General features: G+C 43.7%; 1 protein-coding gene across 1 annotated transcript in view; it reads left to right on the top strand.

Annotated features, from left to right (window-relative positions):
• Nucleotides 1–4,225: 4,225 nt before the first annotated feature.
• RNF11 (ring finger protein 11) overlaps nt 4,226–17,823 on the top strand; it is a 33,957-nt gene continuing 20,359 nt past the window's right edge. The window contains exon 1 of the mRNA XM_080622604.1: nt 4,226–4,894. Coding sequence (XP_080478730.1) covers nt 4,772–4,894 — 123 coding nt within the window. The 5' untranslated portion in view covers nt 4,226–4,771. The remainder of the gene's footprint in view (nt 4,895–17,823) is intronic.

Here is a 17,823-nt window from a genome sequence, read left to right as displayed (position 1 = left end):
TGGTTCAGCTAAAATCAACAAAACTAAAAATAATCACATGCATTTTAGAAGATGCTATGTTCCTTACAACCATATAAATTAACTCAGTCATTCCCATAATCAGATTCACATATATAATAGAAGAATATAATTTACTTCCATTCTCTAGAGGAACACAAGGTCTTTTTTTTTCCCCAGAAAAAGGTTTTAAAATCGTAATGCATCTTACTCACCAACATTACCTGAGCAAACAATGCTATCTCTGAACCTACTGGTACCACTGCATGGAAAGATTGCACTTAACTGGGCTTCTGAATATGGATTGAGAAAACAATCTTATCCAGAAGAGAGATAAGACATAATAAGAGATGGTAAATGCTGGGAAAATAAGCCTGATGGAAGAAAACGAAGTGAAAAAACTTTTCCATGCCGAGGACAGAAAAGGTCTTTCAAAAACTTTTGTTGAGCATGACACATTAAGCACACCCAAAATGTTACCCAACATGAAGATGACCATGGATCACGTAAAATGAAGTCACCAAAGGGTCTTTTATCTATAAATTGGGCAATTTATGATGTCACCTTTGCAGAGAAACTATTAACAAGAAAGACTTTTCAGGTCCTCTGTGGTTTTGAGATTTTAAACTCAAAAATAAAGGGACTTTTCAGTAAGATCCCTCATCTCTATTTCATATGAGCCGTAAGAATACAGCACCATAGAACTTGTTTCCCCTCAGATCAAACCCCTCTAAAACATCAACATTCCACTGTTTGCACCCTTTAAAAACATTTTTTAATGAATCTGCATTTTATTTTTTAAAAACACATTTCACTTAGAAGACTCTAGCTGCTGAGAAGTGGTTAGAACACACCTGTATAACACATTGTTGTATTGAGACATACTAGTACATTAATCCTGTGCACTGTCAAATTTCAGACTTCCCCATTTCCATTCTGACAACAGATTATAGTAAATTGTTTAAATGTTTACTGGTAAGAAAAAGCTTCATTGACTTAGGTTGCCAGTTCTGTACTGGTGTTAATCTGATGCATTTTTTTTCTATCTGCATTCATCCTTTCTACTGGTACTATCTATGCAGCCCAAAACCACTACATGGCTCTTTCTCACATCAACAGGATTATTCTAAGGCTCTAGAAAATTCAGTCTCCCTTGAAAAGCTCTTCAGCTGCTTTCTTGTCTTCAAGCTGCAAAAAAAGTGGTAGCAAAAGGAGTAGCCTCACAGTCATACCAGAGCATACACAGGGATATTAAAAGACAATATTTCTGCATTCACTTGGAGTATTGTGTGCAGTTCTGGTGTCCTCAACATAAAAAGGACATGGAACTGTTGGAACAAGTCCAGAGGAGGGCCACGAGGATGATCAGGGGACTGGAGCACCTCCCATATGAAGACAGGCAGAGAAAGTTGGGGCTGTTCAGCCTGGAGAAGAGGAGGCTGCGTGGAGACCTCATAGCAGCCTTCCAGTATCTGAAGGAGGCCTAATAAGGATGCTGGGGAGGGACTCTTCATTAGGGACTGTAGTGACAGGACAAGGGGTAATGGTTTAAAACTTAAACAGGGGCAGTTTAGATTGGGATATAAGGAGGAAGCTCTCTACTGCAAGGGTGGTGAGGCACTGGAATGAGTTGCCCAGGTAAACTGTGAATGCTCCATCCCTGGCGGTGTTCAAGGACAGGTTGGACAGAGCCTTGGGTGACATGGTTTAGTATGAGGTGTCCCTGCCCACGGCAGGGAGGTTGGAACTGGATGATCTCAAGGTCCTTTCCAACCCTAACTATTCTATGATTCTACAATTTGTGAACACAAGAAATTTTCCATTCTCCATCTCCTGGACTGTTGTACCACTTTGAGCTGGTGGTGCAAAACCATTATTAATGGCCTACCTGACATGACAGAAGTAAACAGCCTAGAAAATAAGTGATTTAAATGGTCCTTACTTCAAAGAACCTAGTAATAACTGGTAACAACTCTTGCTCATTTGGAGCTCTCATGGGTTTTCTCACAGGTTTTTCTCACAGAATTGTCTGTCATGTTGCAAAGCCCAACGTGAACTGCTGCTTCCTCTTCGGTCTTGGTGAGTCCACCATGACAAGTAGATCTCTTCCAGCATTTGACAAGTCTCTACCTTTGAATGGAGCCCAGATTTGGAGCATCCTGTACCTACTAATGGGTAAATTTTAACTGGGTTTAGCAGTTATTCCTCTTGAAGACATGCCTCAAGATAAATAAACACAACATTTATACTGTGGGATCCCAGAGTATATCCCAGCTGTGTCCCCGTATCAGGATGAGACCAAAGACCCATGTTAGCACACTGGTTTCCGGAGAAAGGAAATTTTGGGATGCCAGCCAGCAGAGAGGCACCACATGCTCCCAAAGGACCTCCACGCTGTACACAATCAGGACTGCTAGGCACAGTGCAGCACATGCTTGTGATCTACACTGAGCTATACCAACCACACAGGCTGAAGCTCCACAGACAGAATAAAACATGAAATGACAGCTGAATAAAGAAGTCTTTCTAGTTTCCAATAATCCTGTTTCTGATGTTGCCACTGCACAACTGAAAATGCCAGTAACAGAGCTGGAGTCTCACCACCAGGCTCTCACAGCAGACAGCTCCGACATTGCCTTAACCTTGAAATCACGACTGGGTTGAGGCAGTGGCTCGCTGGATCCCCTCCAATGATTGCTTGCCTAATTCTATTAAACGGAGTCAACATACTCATAGCATAAACACCCAAATGACCAAGTCATGTACCACACTCATTATTAGTTGCAGTAATCCATTGCAAAACCTCTCCAGCATGAGCAATGTTCACAATTCATGCACCATTTTTATTCTCGTTTTCCTAGAAAAGCCCAAACCTGTGTTTGAACACCATAAATGCCACAATGAGGTTTCTATTTCTATTGCTACACATTTTACACTGGGGCTGTTTAGGTGATCCATGATAAGCAGCAAAACACTTCTGAACAGTAATAAAATGAAATCTTTGGGAAAAATCTCATATGGATAATAAGCAAAAAGCCTGCTCCCAGACTGAGGTCCACCACAGGCCTTCCCAAATGCTTAAGAAAAGGTCACAAATGTGACTCTCTGAACAACTGATTTATAGACATTTGACCTAAGATGAAAGCTCTTGTGCAAATCAGGACTCACATGGACGAGCAGAAAACTTGGTGATAAAAAGTAACTTTGCTGTACTTTTTTACAGACCATACTATCTGTTCTCTTTCGCACTGAATTCACTTCACTTCAAAAAATCCTGTAAAAAAATGGGTTTGTAAATATTTGTCCCAGTCTGACTCCAAAAGCCAGGGAGGGATTTTGAGGAAGTGTCCTGGATGACAAAGCTGGAAAGAAAACTGAAAGGATCAGCCTGTAAATGAAAAGAAAAAAAGTCACTGCTCTCTGTGCTGGTCTGCACGAGCATGCTCGTTCAGTGAAAGGGGCACTCACTCTCATGACATTTGCATTTATCTATATGTATAAACAAGCATAAGTGAACTTTTCATGAAGAAAAAAAGGAGCCCAATACATGGTTTATCTCAGAGGAGAGACTGAGATTACATTTTAGGCAGAAATTCTCCACTCTCAGGGTGCTAAGGCGCTGGCACAGGGTGCCCAGAGAAGCTGCGGCTGCCCCATCCCTGGCAATGCTCAAGGCTAGGGTGGACATAGGGGCTTGGAGCACCCTGCTCTACTGGAAGGTGTCCCTGCCCATGGCAGGGGTTGGAACTGGGTGAGCTTTAAGGTCCCTTCCAACCCGAACCATCCTGTGATTCTACGATCTGCTTATCAGATAAAAATCCTCAATGGCTGCACCTTCAGAAGCATGAAAGTGATTGACAAGACGTGCCTGTTGCTTTTTCTGCTCCACACTCGGGGGTCAATGCCTTGCCCCTACAACTACAAACGAACCCACTCGAGTAATGCCAGCAGTAAGCACCAGGGGAACCTCCTTTCCTCCCTGAGCGACAACCCAGCGGTGTACCACACACCGGGGAAGGCCCCTTGGCCTTACACACACCACAAGCCGACCCGGGGTGGTGCGGAGCACCGAGTAAAGCGATGTCCCTGCAGCCGCCGTCTGCCCTCCGCCGGTGCGGGGCGGCCTTGCCACCCCAGCCGCGCCACCATGCCCGGAAAACAAACACAAACACAGCGCTCCCGGGGGTGGAGTCAAGCGGCACCACCATTTTGGGGCCGGGGGGAAGCTCCACCGCCCCAAAGGCGACGGCAGGCGGCCGGTCCCGCCGAACCGCTTCCCCTCGCCCCGCCACAGGCGGGCACGGCTTCCCCTCCGTGGGTCGGGGCACGGCGCAGCGGGGCTTCGCGGCTGCTAACCTGGCCCGGTGGGGAGGAGTGAGAGGAGGAGCCAGGGCGGCCTGTGCGACAAAGCCCAGTACGCAGAGAGCTGGTGACCGGGAAGCAGAACAGCGCCGGGCTGCCGTGGGGCGGGCGGACCCCACCGGAGCCCGTTGCCTCACGCCGCCCCTCCGGGGGGTGGGAGGCCAGTCCTGCCGCCCCCCCCGGCTCGGGGGTCGGGGCGGCTGTGGAGCGAAGCGGGAGGCGGCTAGGCTGCTGCTGCTGCTAAGCCGCTTAGGGCCGGGGCTGGCATGAGCCTCCCCGGCGGGGCGGCTGCGGGCTGCGCGCTGCGGCGGGGAGGCTGAGGGCGCGGAGCCGCCGCCGGCGGGGGCTGGCGGTCCGTTCCTGAGGAGGAGGAGGAGACGGCGGAGGGGGAGCCCCGTGACCCGGGGGGAAGATGGGGAACTGCCTCAAGTCCCCCACTTCGGATGACATCTCGCTGCTTCACGAGTCCCAGTCGGATAGGGCCAGCTACGGGGACGGGACTGAGCCGGATCAGGAGCCGCCGCCGCCATATCAGGTAGGGGAGGGGGCGGGGAGCACCACGGCGGCGAGCGGAGGCCGGTGGCCTCCGGGGGCACAGCGGGAGGCGGCGGGGACCTGGGTAGGGCGCTGAGGAGAGGGCAGCGGAGCAGCCGCCAGGCCGCTCGCCTTGAGAGCCGGGCCGAGGCCGCCGCCGCTCCTGCTCTGGGCGGCTGCCCGAACCTCTCCCTTTCCGCTCACACGTAGAGGAGGGGAAGCCGCTTTGTCTGCTCCAGTCTGGCAGCTTGGGCCTCCCGGCAGGCGGGACGCGAGGTTCCGACGGGGAGCGCCAGGCGGGCCGGGCCCGTTGCCGGGCTGGAGGCGGCCGCGGGGTTCCGAAGGAGGAGGGTGGAAGGGGGGACAGGCCCGTCCGTCCGGTGCCGCGTCCTTTGTCGCCTGCCCGCGGTGACATCACTGTCTGGCGGTGCGCTGCTCGGTGACGCTCCGGGACCGGGACCGCGGGCGCCTGCACCGCTCGAGCTTTGTCCCGGCGCGTTCGCCGCAGCCCGGGCTCCGCTCCCGTATTTTTAGCGGCATGTGATCCCCCAGTAAGTAACTATCCCAGCGCAGCGGATCCTATTTCCCTCGGCCGTGTGGGGCACCCGCAGGGAAGTGTGTCCCATTGTTCGGGTTTTTCCCCGTCGCTGAGAGGATCTGTTAATCCACATCTTTATGACGAATCAGAGGGGGAAAAATACCAACCGCACAAAAAAGCCGGGTATTTCCTTATATCGCTTTCCTCACAGTGGAGGATAACACTGATGTGGAGTGGTGATGGTGCTAATGTGAAAGCCCTGCTCTTGGCCGCTTCTCGGAGGGATGGCCATGGAAAGGGGAAGATGAACTTGGGGTTGCACTTGTCTGCTGTTTGTGGTTCCATGGTGGGACGTTGGAGCAGGCTGCCCAGAGAAGCTGTGGCTGCCCCATCCCTGACAGTGTTCAAGGCAGGGGGTTGGAACTGGATGAGATTTAAGGTTCTTTCCAAACCATTCTATGATTCCATGATCTCTGTTCCCATATATAGAAATGTGTATCATAGAATCATATGGCCCTAAATAAGCCATTTACAGTGAATGGTTGTACAGGTCTAAAAATGAAGAAGAAAAAAATAATCTAGCGGTATAACTGCACCTTTTAACAGTATTTTCCAATCCATGACAATGGGATATGTTCCAGAGAAATCTGTACGAATATCAATGGAGACTTGAATTCTGGAGGGTGATCGGAGAGCTCTCTGTTTTCTAGGATGGGAGTCATTCAGTAGTTGTAGACCTTGACATGTAATTAACAAAATTGCAGGAAGCATTTAGTCGGGCAGACGTGTAATCTACAAATGCTTTGACAAGTTCAAGAATTACAGCCCTGATAGGAAGCCCCATAAGGGTTGAAGAGAAGCCCCACACATAGCAGCCCTGGCTGGGGCAGTGAAGCTGCACTGGTATTGCTTGGCAGTGTGTGCCTGTTTGTTTTGTTTGGGTGCAAAAGCTTAGCATTAGAATAAATTTCATGATGTGGGGATTTTTACCCCCCCTGCATTCTGAACTAAGTCTGCTGAACTCCAGTAAATAGAAAGTGCTTGGCGGCAGATTAAGTACTTTTAATGGTTGTGGTGTTCTAAATTAAGCCTGAATTGTCCATGCAGTTTAGGAATGCATCCTATTTTTGTCGAATTAACATACAAAGTTTGACTGTTCTATTTATTGCATTTACATCTGTGATTCTAGGTAGCTGTGTGAATTTGGTGTATTTCCCCTTCCCCTCCTTTGAAAACAACCTGTTACCTCTGATAAGAGGCACAAATTAAGTATATGCCTTACGCCTTCTCGTGTGGATTTTGGTGTAAATAGGTATTGTTCCTTTATTTTTTGTTTAATTACTGCTTTTTTTTCTTGATGAAGAACTTCTTTTTCGTAAGTGTGGATGGTTGACTGAGAACATAGTAGACAGTAAAATAAATGAACCTACAGGTGTCTATTATTGAGTGAATCTATTCATAGCAAAACTTCTCATGCTTGAATAGAGCTGTGTAGCATCTGATGTGCCCACAGGCACTTGGCTGTCTTGAACATCTCCATGTCTGTCTTGAAAACCTTTTGTTGATCCTAGCAATTCCTAATGCTTCACTGTAAGGTAGCATTTGCGTCTGTCTCAGTCAAAATTCAAAGCTATTTTTTCCACAGATTTTTAAACACAACGGTTTGTGATTGGGGGGAAAAAAAGGGCCTTACTTACAGTATTACGCAGCATTTCATGCACTTTGAGGTTGAGGGGATGTATAATTTCAAATCTGGGGAGTGTACAAGATGCACAAGCCAAACTCCAAACAATTACTTACGTTCTATTATTGCTGTTGTGCTAGCAACAGGTCACTCTCTTGTTTTAACTTTCAAATGGCAGCTTGGATTCAGTGTTACGAAAGGGAATTTAGGAGTTTTGTGATAATTTCTTCTTTTACAGCGTCTTAACCAGAACTAAAGTGGTTATGTAGACATTAGGAAGGAAAGAAAAGGATAAAATGCATTTGAAAATTGTGGCATTTAGCAGTGTGTGTGGGAAACTGAGAGATGCACAATTTGAAACTGAACTACTGAAATTTCAGCTGTAAAGTGGACGTATTTTAGAAAAGAATAAAATCTGATATATTTGCTTTGCTTGGGTTTGCAGTAATGATGTGTCAACTTCCTGGATATATCTTGCAAGGTATGAGAACTAGGAGAAGGAAGCTTGTTTGCTGAAGATACACAGTTGTAGAAAATTACTTCTGTATTATTTTGACATTTAAAATGCTTGTTCATCTTCTGTGACAGGGTTGTGCCATGGGTATCCATATGGGAATTTTATTAAGCTCTAATTTTTATTTAGCTATTGATTTCTAACCGCAAAATGTGCCCCCAATAATCATTTCAGTGTTGCATGTCAAATTTCCTTTATGAGTGAGTGCTATTGAACTGCCTGTGTGAAATTCCTGCTTCCAAAAGGGAGATTGGAAATTGGATTGGCAATGTGGGCACATGGAGTAGCAGGGAATATAACTTCCCTTCAGAGGCTGTGCATATAACTGTCTCTGCTCTTAGTTTCTGTGGCAGTACATGTTGTAAGCTACAGCAGAAAGGCTTCAGAGGAAGCATCTTTTTAAACAGGTATCTGAGTTAATGAGAAAGTGGTCCATTAAAGCAGCAGACATTTTCCAGTGCATGAAGCTTAACGGCTAACATGGGAAATAATTAAAACACACCAAAGAAAAAGAAAGTGTGTTTATGTGGTGGGGAGAAAGGAAGTGATTTCAAAAGTAGACCAACATTTTCATAGGCAGATGCTAATTTTGGATGCCTCCATTTTAGAACCCAGAAATTACAACTGTTTTTTTAAGTGCTAAGCACATGCAACTCCATTTTTAACCAGTGAATCTGTGATGAAGAAAGAGTTAGCCTTGGTTTTGTTTTTTCTCAAGCCCTCAAAATTGAGTTTGCTTTCAAGTTTGTTTTCTTTTTCTGTGTATGGCTTCTTTGCCATCTGTTGGCAATATGCCTTCTGCTGTTTTTCCATAAAAGTTCACTTTTTTTTTCCAGTTTATCTTACTTCTAGTAGTACTTCTTAGACTTTTTTTTGTAGAACAGATGTGCCCCTTTTCTTAGTCCTTGTTTCCTATTTCTGTTCTTAAATAGTTCTGTAATAGTTGCAGGAAATAGTTTGCCAGTTTATAAGACTTTGGAGTTTTAGTTAAGTACAGAACACTTTACATCTTTTCACCCTAAGTTTCTACAAGGTACTACTGTGGACAAACGTATGCTGCAGTCTTCTGAAAAAGATGTGTACCACTTGCTAAATTAATAAGCTAAAAGTGTGAGACATAAGTGCATGTTCTTGGTATTGATATTGATTCTGAACTCATAAAAGCATGTTTAATATGTTGATGTGGCGGATAGGCTAAGAAAATACTGATACAAAATGTGCTCCAGTACTCAGTACCACCCTGTGTTGTCTTACACATGCAGATAAAATGTTTCCGTGGATCTAGTGGATTTTTTGTGGGGGGATTAATTTAAAACCTTTTGATCTGGATATTCCTTTGATGAGGCTGTAGGCACAAAATGAGAACAGATATCACAGACATGAGCTTAACTCAGTGTAATGCTCCCATAATGTTCCAGAAGCTGTTGGGGACCACAGGTTTTGAAAACACAATTTAGGATGTCTCATGGCCTCTCCTAAACTGAGGTTGCTGCAATAGCCTCCTAGGGCTTCCTCTGTTAACTGAGTGTAACCTATACGCATTGTCTCCTCATCCCCATCTGTCTTGTTGTGCTTTGTTCCAGCCATCCCCAGTTCAGGGAGGTAGCACAGCAGCCTGTGACTGCAGTGCGCTTGGTCCCTACTGAGTCACACTCTGGGGTTCTCTCAGCCTGAGCACAGTTATGAGCTTATCCAAGACACTGAAGAATCCCCAGTTTGCACAGTCAGAAAATTTTCTTGAAATAGTCTGCTGCGTTTCTGTGTGCACTGTGCCCCTGTGGATGCATGTGTTGGATGTATTTTGTTCAACAGAGGAAAAAACCCTTTTATTATGCTCATCATGAATCAAATAATCTATTACATCAGTGTTCGGATGCTGTCTTTTCAAAGGCATGGTAATTAGTATCATTAAAAATTGCAAACCAGATTAATTCTGATATAGGAGTTGCACCCATTTATAGAAACATCCATACAAAATTCTCTTGTGCTGCAAATGAAAAGATTTATGATCTGTTATTGCACGTATTGTACAAGAAGGAAGACTATGGTAGTATAGCATGTTATAATTTAATGTTGAGCGGTTGTGCAAAGCTAGAACCAGAACTGTTGCTATGTGTTGGAACAGCATAAGAAGAGGAAAGCTGCAGTGGGAAAACATTACATACAGACAGCTATCCATGAGCAAAAGCAAACCAACGAGTAAGTTTACTTTCATTTAAGAGAAATGAGTCTATTTAAAAATTGCCTAGGCAGCTCTTGCTCTTTTCTCTGCTTGTTCTGCACATCTCGGTGATGACATGCATAAATTACAGTTACATTTGTGGATGTGAACTGAAGTACTGCTCCCGTCCACAATTCATCAGTCTGGTGGAAACTTCAAAGGGCTTCAGACAAGTGTGTGTCTTTGCTGGTGTGTTGCTGGCTGTGCCTTCTGGCAGCAGTGCCCTAGGTGGAGATCAGTTTCAGTGAGAAGAGAGAGTGATGGAGGAGCTGTCGCTGAGTTTTCTGCATGGATAAGAAATGGTAGAGTGAGACAGTGACATTTTTTGTTTACTTATTTTCAAGAATAAGATTGCTTAAGCTAATATATATAACTTATTCTCAGAAATGAACAAGTGCTTGGGTGGAATTCTGGAATAATATCTCTCACTGTGAAAGATAAAGCACTAAATGATAAAGTAATTCCTGATAAACAGGTTTGATACAATTTAGACAGCTGCATTCAGAAAGTCTGTAAGTCCTCCATGTCTTATGGTGTGGTTCTGATAAATTACTTGTATATACAAAGCAATAATATATTAACATCTGTATAGGGATATACAGTTCTTTAATTCAGACAGTAATGAAATATACATAATACAATGAACTTCATTGTGATAGCATTCAAGATTATTTGGCTAGTAAACAATATGCCATGACACTTCTTACTCCTTCCATGTCTGAAGAACTTAGCAAGTTGTCTGGAGAATTGTATTTCTGGTAGTCAGTGCTATGTGGAAAGCTTCCTGTGGCTGCTAAATCTGACTTCCTTTCTTGATAACAGTTAGAGAAAACTGTGCACCTGTATTTCCTGTCTTCATGCATGCTGGTTTCAGCATAGCCTGCCAGGCTGGCTGATTGGTGCCTGGCGAGGGCAAGGGGAGAAGAGAGGAAGGAAGGCAAACCTGAAAATAAAAGATATCAGATGATACCAGAGTTAGATAACTTTAATCTTGAAAATACCCATTCATAAACAGGTTTTAATGAATATTGTAGTTCTTTTCCTGCTTAAAATAGATTTTTTGACTGCAGTTGGTCAAAGTGGGTAATGGGAAGTGTATGCTGATGTTTGAGTTCTCTGTGTTATTATCTTTCTATTATGAAAATTAGAGCAGTTTCTAGACTGTCTGTTGTTGAGTTGGCAGTTGGTAAAGATCTGTTCCTAACCATTCTGGCCAGGAGACTTTTATTCCAAGAGGAATAAAGAAGAGAATGTTTATAATCACGTTTGCACTTGGGTGCTGCTTGCTGTTCTACATGGATTTTGGCAAGAAATGTTGCCAGTTGAATCAGGATGCTGCTTGAGGTCCATCCCTGTTTTCTCGTGTCCCTGTTCATCACATCAGCAAAAAAAAGAAGCTTGGTTTAATGAGCACTTCTGTGGACTCTGGTAATGGTTGTAGTCAAACTGGTTGCTGAATGTAAGGTCAAGAAACTAAAAATAACAGCACTTGCAAGTGACAAACTTGTCTTCCAGTCTTTGTGCTTGTCCTTGTTATTGCCTCCCCATGGACACACAGAGAGAAGCGTATTTATATTTTGAAGAGGTAATGGTCTGTGGAATAGACAAAAGCAAATCAGCCATGACATTTCTACGAGCTAATGAAACAGTTCCTAAGAGACCAAAGAATTACAAAATGAGCAGGTTTTTAGGGATGTCATGGATGAGTTAGAATAAAACCTCTTCAGGGGAAAAAGCTGAAGAGTCACCGTTCTCTGACTCCAAAAGGCAAAGCAAGCTTCAGTCCTAATGTCATCTGTGAGAGATATTTGCCCTGACATTGTAAAGGTTTCGGAAGCGGAGATGTGTCCTGCTTCCTGAAGGTAGGATATACTTTTGTAGAAGATGCTGTCTTTCTTCTTGTCCTGCCAGCCTCTTGAGGGGGCAGCTGCAGCAGTGACCTTTCCCAGCAGAGCTAGAGTCATGTGTAGCTTCTTGCTGGGTAAAACTGCACTGTGGACTTCAACCAAAAAAACCTCCCACTCCCAAAACTAAACTAAACAAAATCCACCAAGAAATCACTCTAGCAGCCCTAGCTTAAGCTATTGTCAGTCATAGTTCAGTCTTCAGTTTGCAACTTTTCGCAGATCACTGGTCTGGGCTTCAGTTTCCTCACTGTAATATGAGGAGTAAAACAGTAATAAAGTTTATCTTTAGTGCAGGCATACTTGGTAATTTAATTCATGTTTGTAAAGTGTTCCATGATAATTTGATTGTGATAAAATAATATTCCTCCATTACAAAATGAACCTCTGCAGGAGTTTGCAACAAACTTGCTGATGTAAAGAGGGAACTTTTATCGGGAGATCTGTTTAAGGCAGTAGATGAGTCTCCTAAAATCTGTTTTGGAATCTTGTAGTTCAGCACTTACTTGGCAGCCCATGTTCCAGATGCTCAATTAGTAGGAATGAAGAGGCCGTGGAGATGGTAATAAGAAATCTTGCTTAATCAGGATGATGAATCTTCATTATGCTGGGAGATTGTGTGTTCTTTCAGGCAAGCCAACCCAAACAAGCAATACCTCCCTCCCCAAAAATCTAGGACCACCATGTATTTAGGAAGCTCTTGTACTTCCTGTACGTACCACTGGCTCATTTCTGGGATGTGCAGCTGTTGCTGGCCGTACATCTGGACTTCAGTTTCTGAACCATGGAGAACAAAGTAGTTTTATGTTTTGAAGAGATAATGATCTGTGGAATGGACTAAAGCAAATCAACCATGACTTTCCTATGAACTAATGAAACAATTTCCAAGAGGCCAAACGGTTTTAGAGAGCGGTTGTTTTATTTACCAGTCCTCCGTAGGAATCTGCCAGCCGCTCTGTTTCTCATCAGTGAAGAAGAAAGTCAGAATGCCGGTGGCATAAAAGCTGCTGGGCCACGATCCACGCGCAGTGACACGGACAAACAGCAGATGCGTGCAGCAACTGGAGGAGGAGATAAAAGAACCATCCTTCCAACCGCAGTTGCGTCAGCCAAATCACAACCAGCTGGTTTATTGCATGGAGCATTTCTGCTGATCCACCAGAATGCTTCACATACGTGTGTGCATGCATAGCATTGTATCAAAGGCTGGGCTGATTTTTGTGCGTTCTCGTCCTGCCTCTGTTTTTAGCCACTGATTTAAGTTTAGGGATGATGTAGACCTGAGGTGCCCGGGGGAGGACTGAAACTCTTGGAGGAATAAGAGAAACTGTGACTCAGGAAATTCAGTTCTTCCCTTAGCCCCAGCATGCAGTGATGAATGTGCAGACTATTATCCCTGCAATACTGAAACCTGTTTCCCTTGATCATGTTTTTTGGACACTGGAGAGTCCTCTGTGTCCTCTCATCTGCTTTTTCCCCACTCAGAGCATTTCTAGAGGCATTGCTCGGAAGCAGTACGTCTTTGTAGTTCACTGAACTCCAAGGCCAAAATGCCTTTGAAGATGAGTAAGGCACAGCCTCATGCTCAATCAAAGACAAATCTCAGCTGGCTGACGATGCTGAGTTTTCCAGTGCTTGGGATTATAGCTAGTCCATGTGCCATTAGAGTTTGGACTGCTGAGAAAGGTCCCAGAAGCATCAAGGAAACGCCTGGTTTATGACTAATAAAATTTAATGAAGCTGTGTGAATATCCAGTGGTAAGCAAAAATCATTCAGTCAGTGCTGGTTTGGACAAAAGCAGGGAATCTGCTATCCTGCAGCCATGATTAAAACCATTAAATTTACCAGATACTGCCAGTTTCTAATCTTTGTCAGGGCAAAACTGCTTAAAAAAGACAGACTAGTCTATAACCCAGAAATATATCTGTAACATAGCTATATATACTTGGACAGTAGTTCTGTAAGGTTTCCCTGTAGTCCTCACCACTAACCCTCTGCATGGCTCTCCTGATGATTTGTATACAAGCTCTAGCCAGAAGGAAATGGAGCAATATTTATCTGACTTGATTTATTCCCCTAAGATGCATCTTGGTAGTGGGGGATACAAATCTCTTATGAGTCAGTGTGCAAACATTGCAGGATTGGATGAGGCTGGGTGCTCTTGCCCTTTCTGTTTCAGAGCTGTGGGAGACTTATCTAAGAGATCAAAGTACGTCAGATTCTATTATTTCAGTATCTATGGGACAGTATAATGCATGACTACTCTGGGATGATGCCCGTGTCTGACTTTCATTCATCACTGTAATTAAACCCAGATACAGAGTTTGTTCTGTGCACTGAATGTTTATCACAGCATTTTATTAATATGGTTGTCGAAATCTGTGGTTCAGACATAGCATAATTTTGCAGTGTAGATTGAGACCAGTATTTATTTTGCCAGAATAAAGTAATAGTATTTAAAATTCAGAAAGAGAAGCTAATTGCTCTCAGGTTTTGAGCACAGGTGCAAGCATTGCTTGAATACAGAAGTACCAAACTGCTAAACTGGTTTGGTCTGTACTGTTGCTTAACAGAAAGCAGTTAACTACTATATTCAGTGGAAACTATATAAAAGGCTCAGATCAGCAAACTAATGCTCTAAATTCAGGTTTAGTTAAGACACTGAAATTAATGCTTTAACACCAGAAGACTTTATGCTCTGTAATAGTGCTTGCATAATTGCTGTTGCCAGTTTCTGATGTTTGGGGATTTCCCTTGGTTGTTTTCTGTTTAGGTATTATGATTTGTATTGCAGTTGCATCCATTTATCTTCTGCTTAGCTTATGAAATAAGACCAAGTCATTGCTGTAGTGTTGCAGAGTTCTGTAATGTTGAATCCATATACTTGGAGACCTTGAGGCAGTTGTGAATTGTCTAGTGGAGAGTGTCATACTTGAAAGTATATTGCCCTTCTTGGAAGGAACCAGTATCACTTTTAAAATTCAAGCAAAAATACTCAATTTAAATTAACTGCCAGTTGTTTTCTAGGTTAGTGCTTTTTTTCACCTCTTAGTTCCTGGGTCTCTGGGGCTCTATGGGCTATTTTTGCAGTGCTCATGAGAGCTGATAAAATCCCTGTAGTCACTGAACTGACAATACAGGTCCACACCTCTACTTGACAATTTTGGGGGATCTGCAAATCAGAAACTAGTAAGAAGTGCTGCATAGGTAGTATTACTCTAAGGTCTGTCCCTACCTAAGGAAAGTCTTCTGCCTGCCCTGATAGAGGCACACTTTTTTAGCTAATGGCATCCATGTGATGCTGCAGTGGTTATGATGGCCAGGTACCCTGGGTTGAGTTAGATGGCGGCCTTTGACCCAAACCTGAGTGAAGTGCTTGGTTGCTCTCCCACTCCACCCTGAGTTGGAAGTGGTAACGTGGTAGTTAATCCATCAGAGTGGATTCATATATTGACTTGCCTGGAACTCTGCTGGGTTGTATACAATCCTTCCAGCCAGTCATCTGTAAGAACCAAAAATGAAGTGGAAGGAAGGGTTTTACTTGATGGTAGATTTAGATTTAGACAAATTCCCTGGAATTTCAAAGAATTGAAGTTTTATTTGTTTTACTGTGTGGCTAAACTACCAAGAGTAAGTTTACCAAAGAGTGCTCATTCTTTTTGTCAGTACAGTGGGTTTCTTGATTTACAATAGATGGAGTCAAGGCATTTGGAGACAGTGTTTAATGACTAACTAGTTTTATTTTTAAAAATACTATTCACACCAAATGTCATGCTTCAAGTAATCTTTGTTTTCCTCTGCAAACCATAATTGTTGTTGAATGAGTAACCTGTTTTTTCGTACTTCCCAGAAGAAGCAAGATGACCTAGATCTAGAGCTTCCTGGAGAGAAGTTCACTTCCCCATATATATAGCTTCTCCTGAAGTGTCTTTATGTAGCTGCCACCTACTCTCAGCTGATAAACTGAGAAGAAAAGAACTATAGTTTTAGGCTGAAGTAGAAAAGGAGGGCGTGTTAATCTTTTGTCTTTTTTTTGGGTCTATTAAATCCATCTTGCAAATATGCCACCAGCTGGATTGCAACATGGTGTGAAGGCCAGACTTCCAAGCTCCCAGCTGCAACATACAGAACTTCATGTCTCTGTGTCTCCTGGATGTGTTGTGGCTGAGTAATGACCAATTACTTCATGCTTAACGAGTGAATTGGATCATGCCTTTGTGCTGGCAGGAGTTTCTGCAGTGGACTCTGAACGTGATATCCTGGGTTCAGTGTGTTCTTTGCTCAGGTTGGATCGCGCAGATGGAGATTCCTCCAAGCAGTGCTGCTGGCACAGTGGTATTTTTATTGGAAAGCAAAAACTGGGAAAATAGTAGTAACAACTACATAGCAGATGCTACCAAACAGGCTGGTGGTGGTGAGGGATCAAACAAGTGTTTCCATCTCAGGGTAACAAGTCAAATGGTGAAGAGTACTGTAGGTTGAGGGAAATTTGTCTGTCCCTTTGTTAGTGTAAGGCGTTTTTTGTAAGTACAGGGGAGTTTATCTGAGTCAGTGCATTGACAACTTAAGCTGTTTGGGTTTCTGCAGGCTTTCTGGGGAGAGAAGAGTACTTTCTGTGTCCCTAAAGAAAGTGCTGCTGCCTAGGAGTGACTCCACTCCTGGGGCCGTTAGCATACCGGGGATGAGTGCCAGTGGAACCCACCAGTGCTCCTGTGTTGGGTTGTGTACATCTCTGGCACATGGCAAAACTAGCATCTGTGTTTGCTTAACTTGATTTGAGGCAGGATTCTGCTCCAGCACTTAAAAATAATGGCTTTGACAGACACTGCTCAGGAGTGAAAGCAGCTAAGACCAAAGGAGAGGCTTGGGGGCTATCTCTGCAGCAGACCACAAGCTGAAACCAGGCGAAAATGTGGCGTGCCTCGTGATTGGTGGTGTGTGTTTCCATGTTTCTGGCTCAAGGAGGTCTGATCTAACCCATCTGCTGCTGCCAAAAAGGATTGCTTTGCTTTTCCCTCCTGCTTTCCACTTGCAGCCGTGTGCTCTGCAGTTGTGACATGGTGGCTTTGGTGCTTATCTCATCCCTCAGTGAGTCAGCTTATACTCTTCAAGTGTCTGAAATGGGTGCTCTTGCTCTTGTTTTCCTTCTGTCAGATTAGTGAACCAAAATGACTTCCTGGTGGTGACAAACTTATCTGCACTCTGCCATCTATATATTGTGTTTTATTTTGTGACTTCTCAGGGAAGGTCTAGAAGTGTCGGGTATAAGATGTATGCTATCACCACCAAATACTAAAGGATTTTTGACTTCTCCATATTGCAGTTGAGGATCTACTTGGACTTAGTCCATGCATGCTCTGGTTTGCAGTTGAATATCTGATACTGGTTTGGGTAGTGAATGCATTAGGAATGGTCTGTACATGAGATGCAGTGTAACAGTGCTATTTGGACTCTCAGTGGGATGGTGATTTCAGTTGGAGGGATTTTGTTGCTTCAGAGCAAAGCTCTGATGTAGACAAAGCCTTAATTCTGTTTAATGTGATCTCTCTTTATTAAAAACAAAACAAACCCCCAACAAAACAGAATAAAAGAATATAAATCTGTCTGCTACAACCACCTTTAAAGATGCTTGAATGCTTTTCCTCTCTATTTTCTTCTTTTTTAAAGAAGCTTCATTAGTGTTATCTAACAGTTCATGAGTGTATTTGGTTAAGTACAGGGCTGGATGAAGACTTTCACAGCCTGTTCATGTTGCACAGCAGACTGTGGTATCTCTTGGGACACAACTGACTACAGTAATGTCATTCATCTGCATTGTGGGGTGCTGCTCTGCCTCTTTGCTCACACAAGCCTTCCAGTTATGACTCTGTGGATAGTTTCCAAAGTCTGAACATAACTTGGCAAGCTTTGTCACTGCTGTTGGGAGTTTGATTACCTTTGTGCATATATATGTGAGGACAGACAGTGTATGTGGCTTTTAATAAAACAACTTCTCTGTTGTCTTTAATGTCTAGAATTAAGAAATTATACAAGTATGCAAATGCAAGAGCAGAAATTAAGCTGGACAC

This window comes from Psittacula echo, assembly GCF_963264785.1.
Source record: "Psittacula echo genome assembly, chromosome: 7".
In the NCBI taxonomy this organism is placed as follows: Eukaryota; Metazoa; Chordata; class Aves; order Psittaciformes; family Psittacidae; genus Psittacula; species Psittacula echo.
This window is presented reverse-complemented; position numbering and strand designations above follow the sequence as displayed.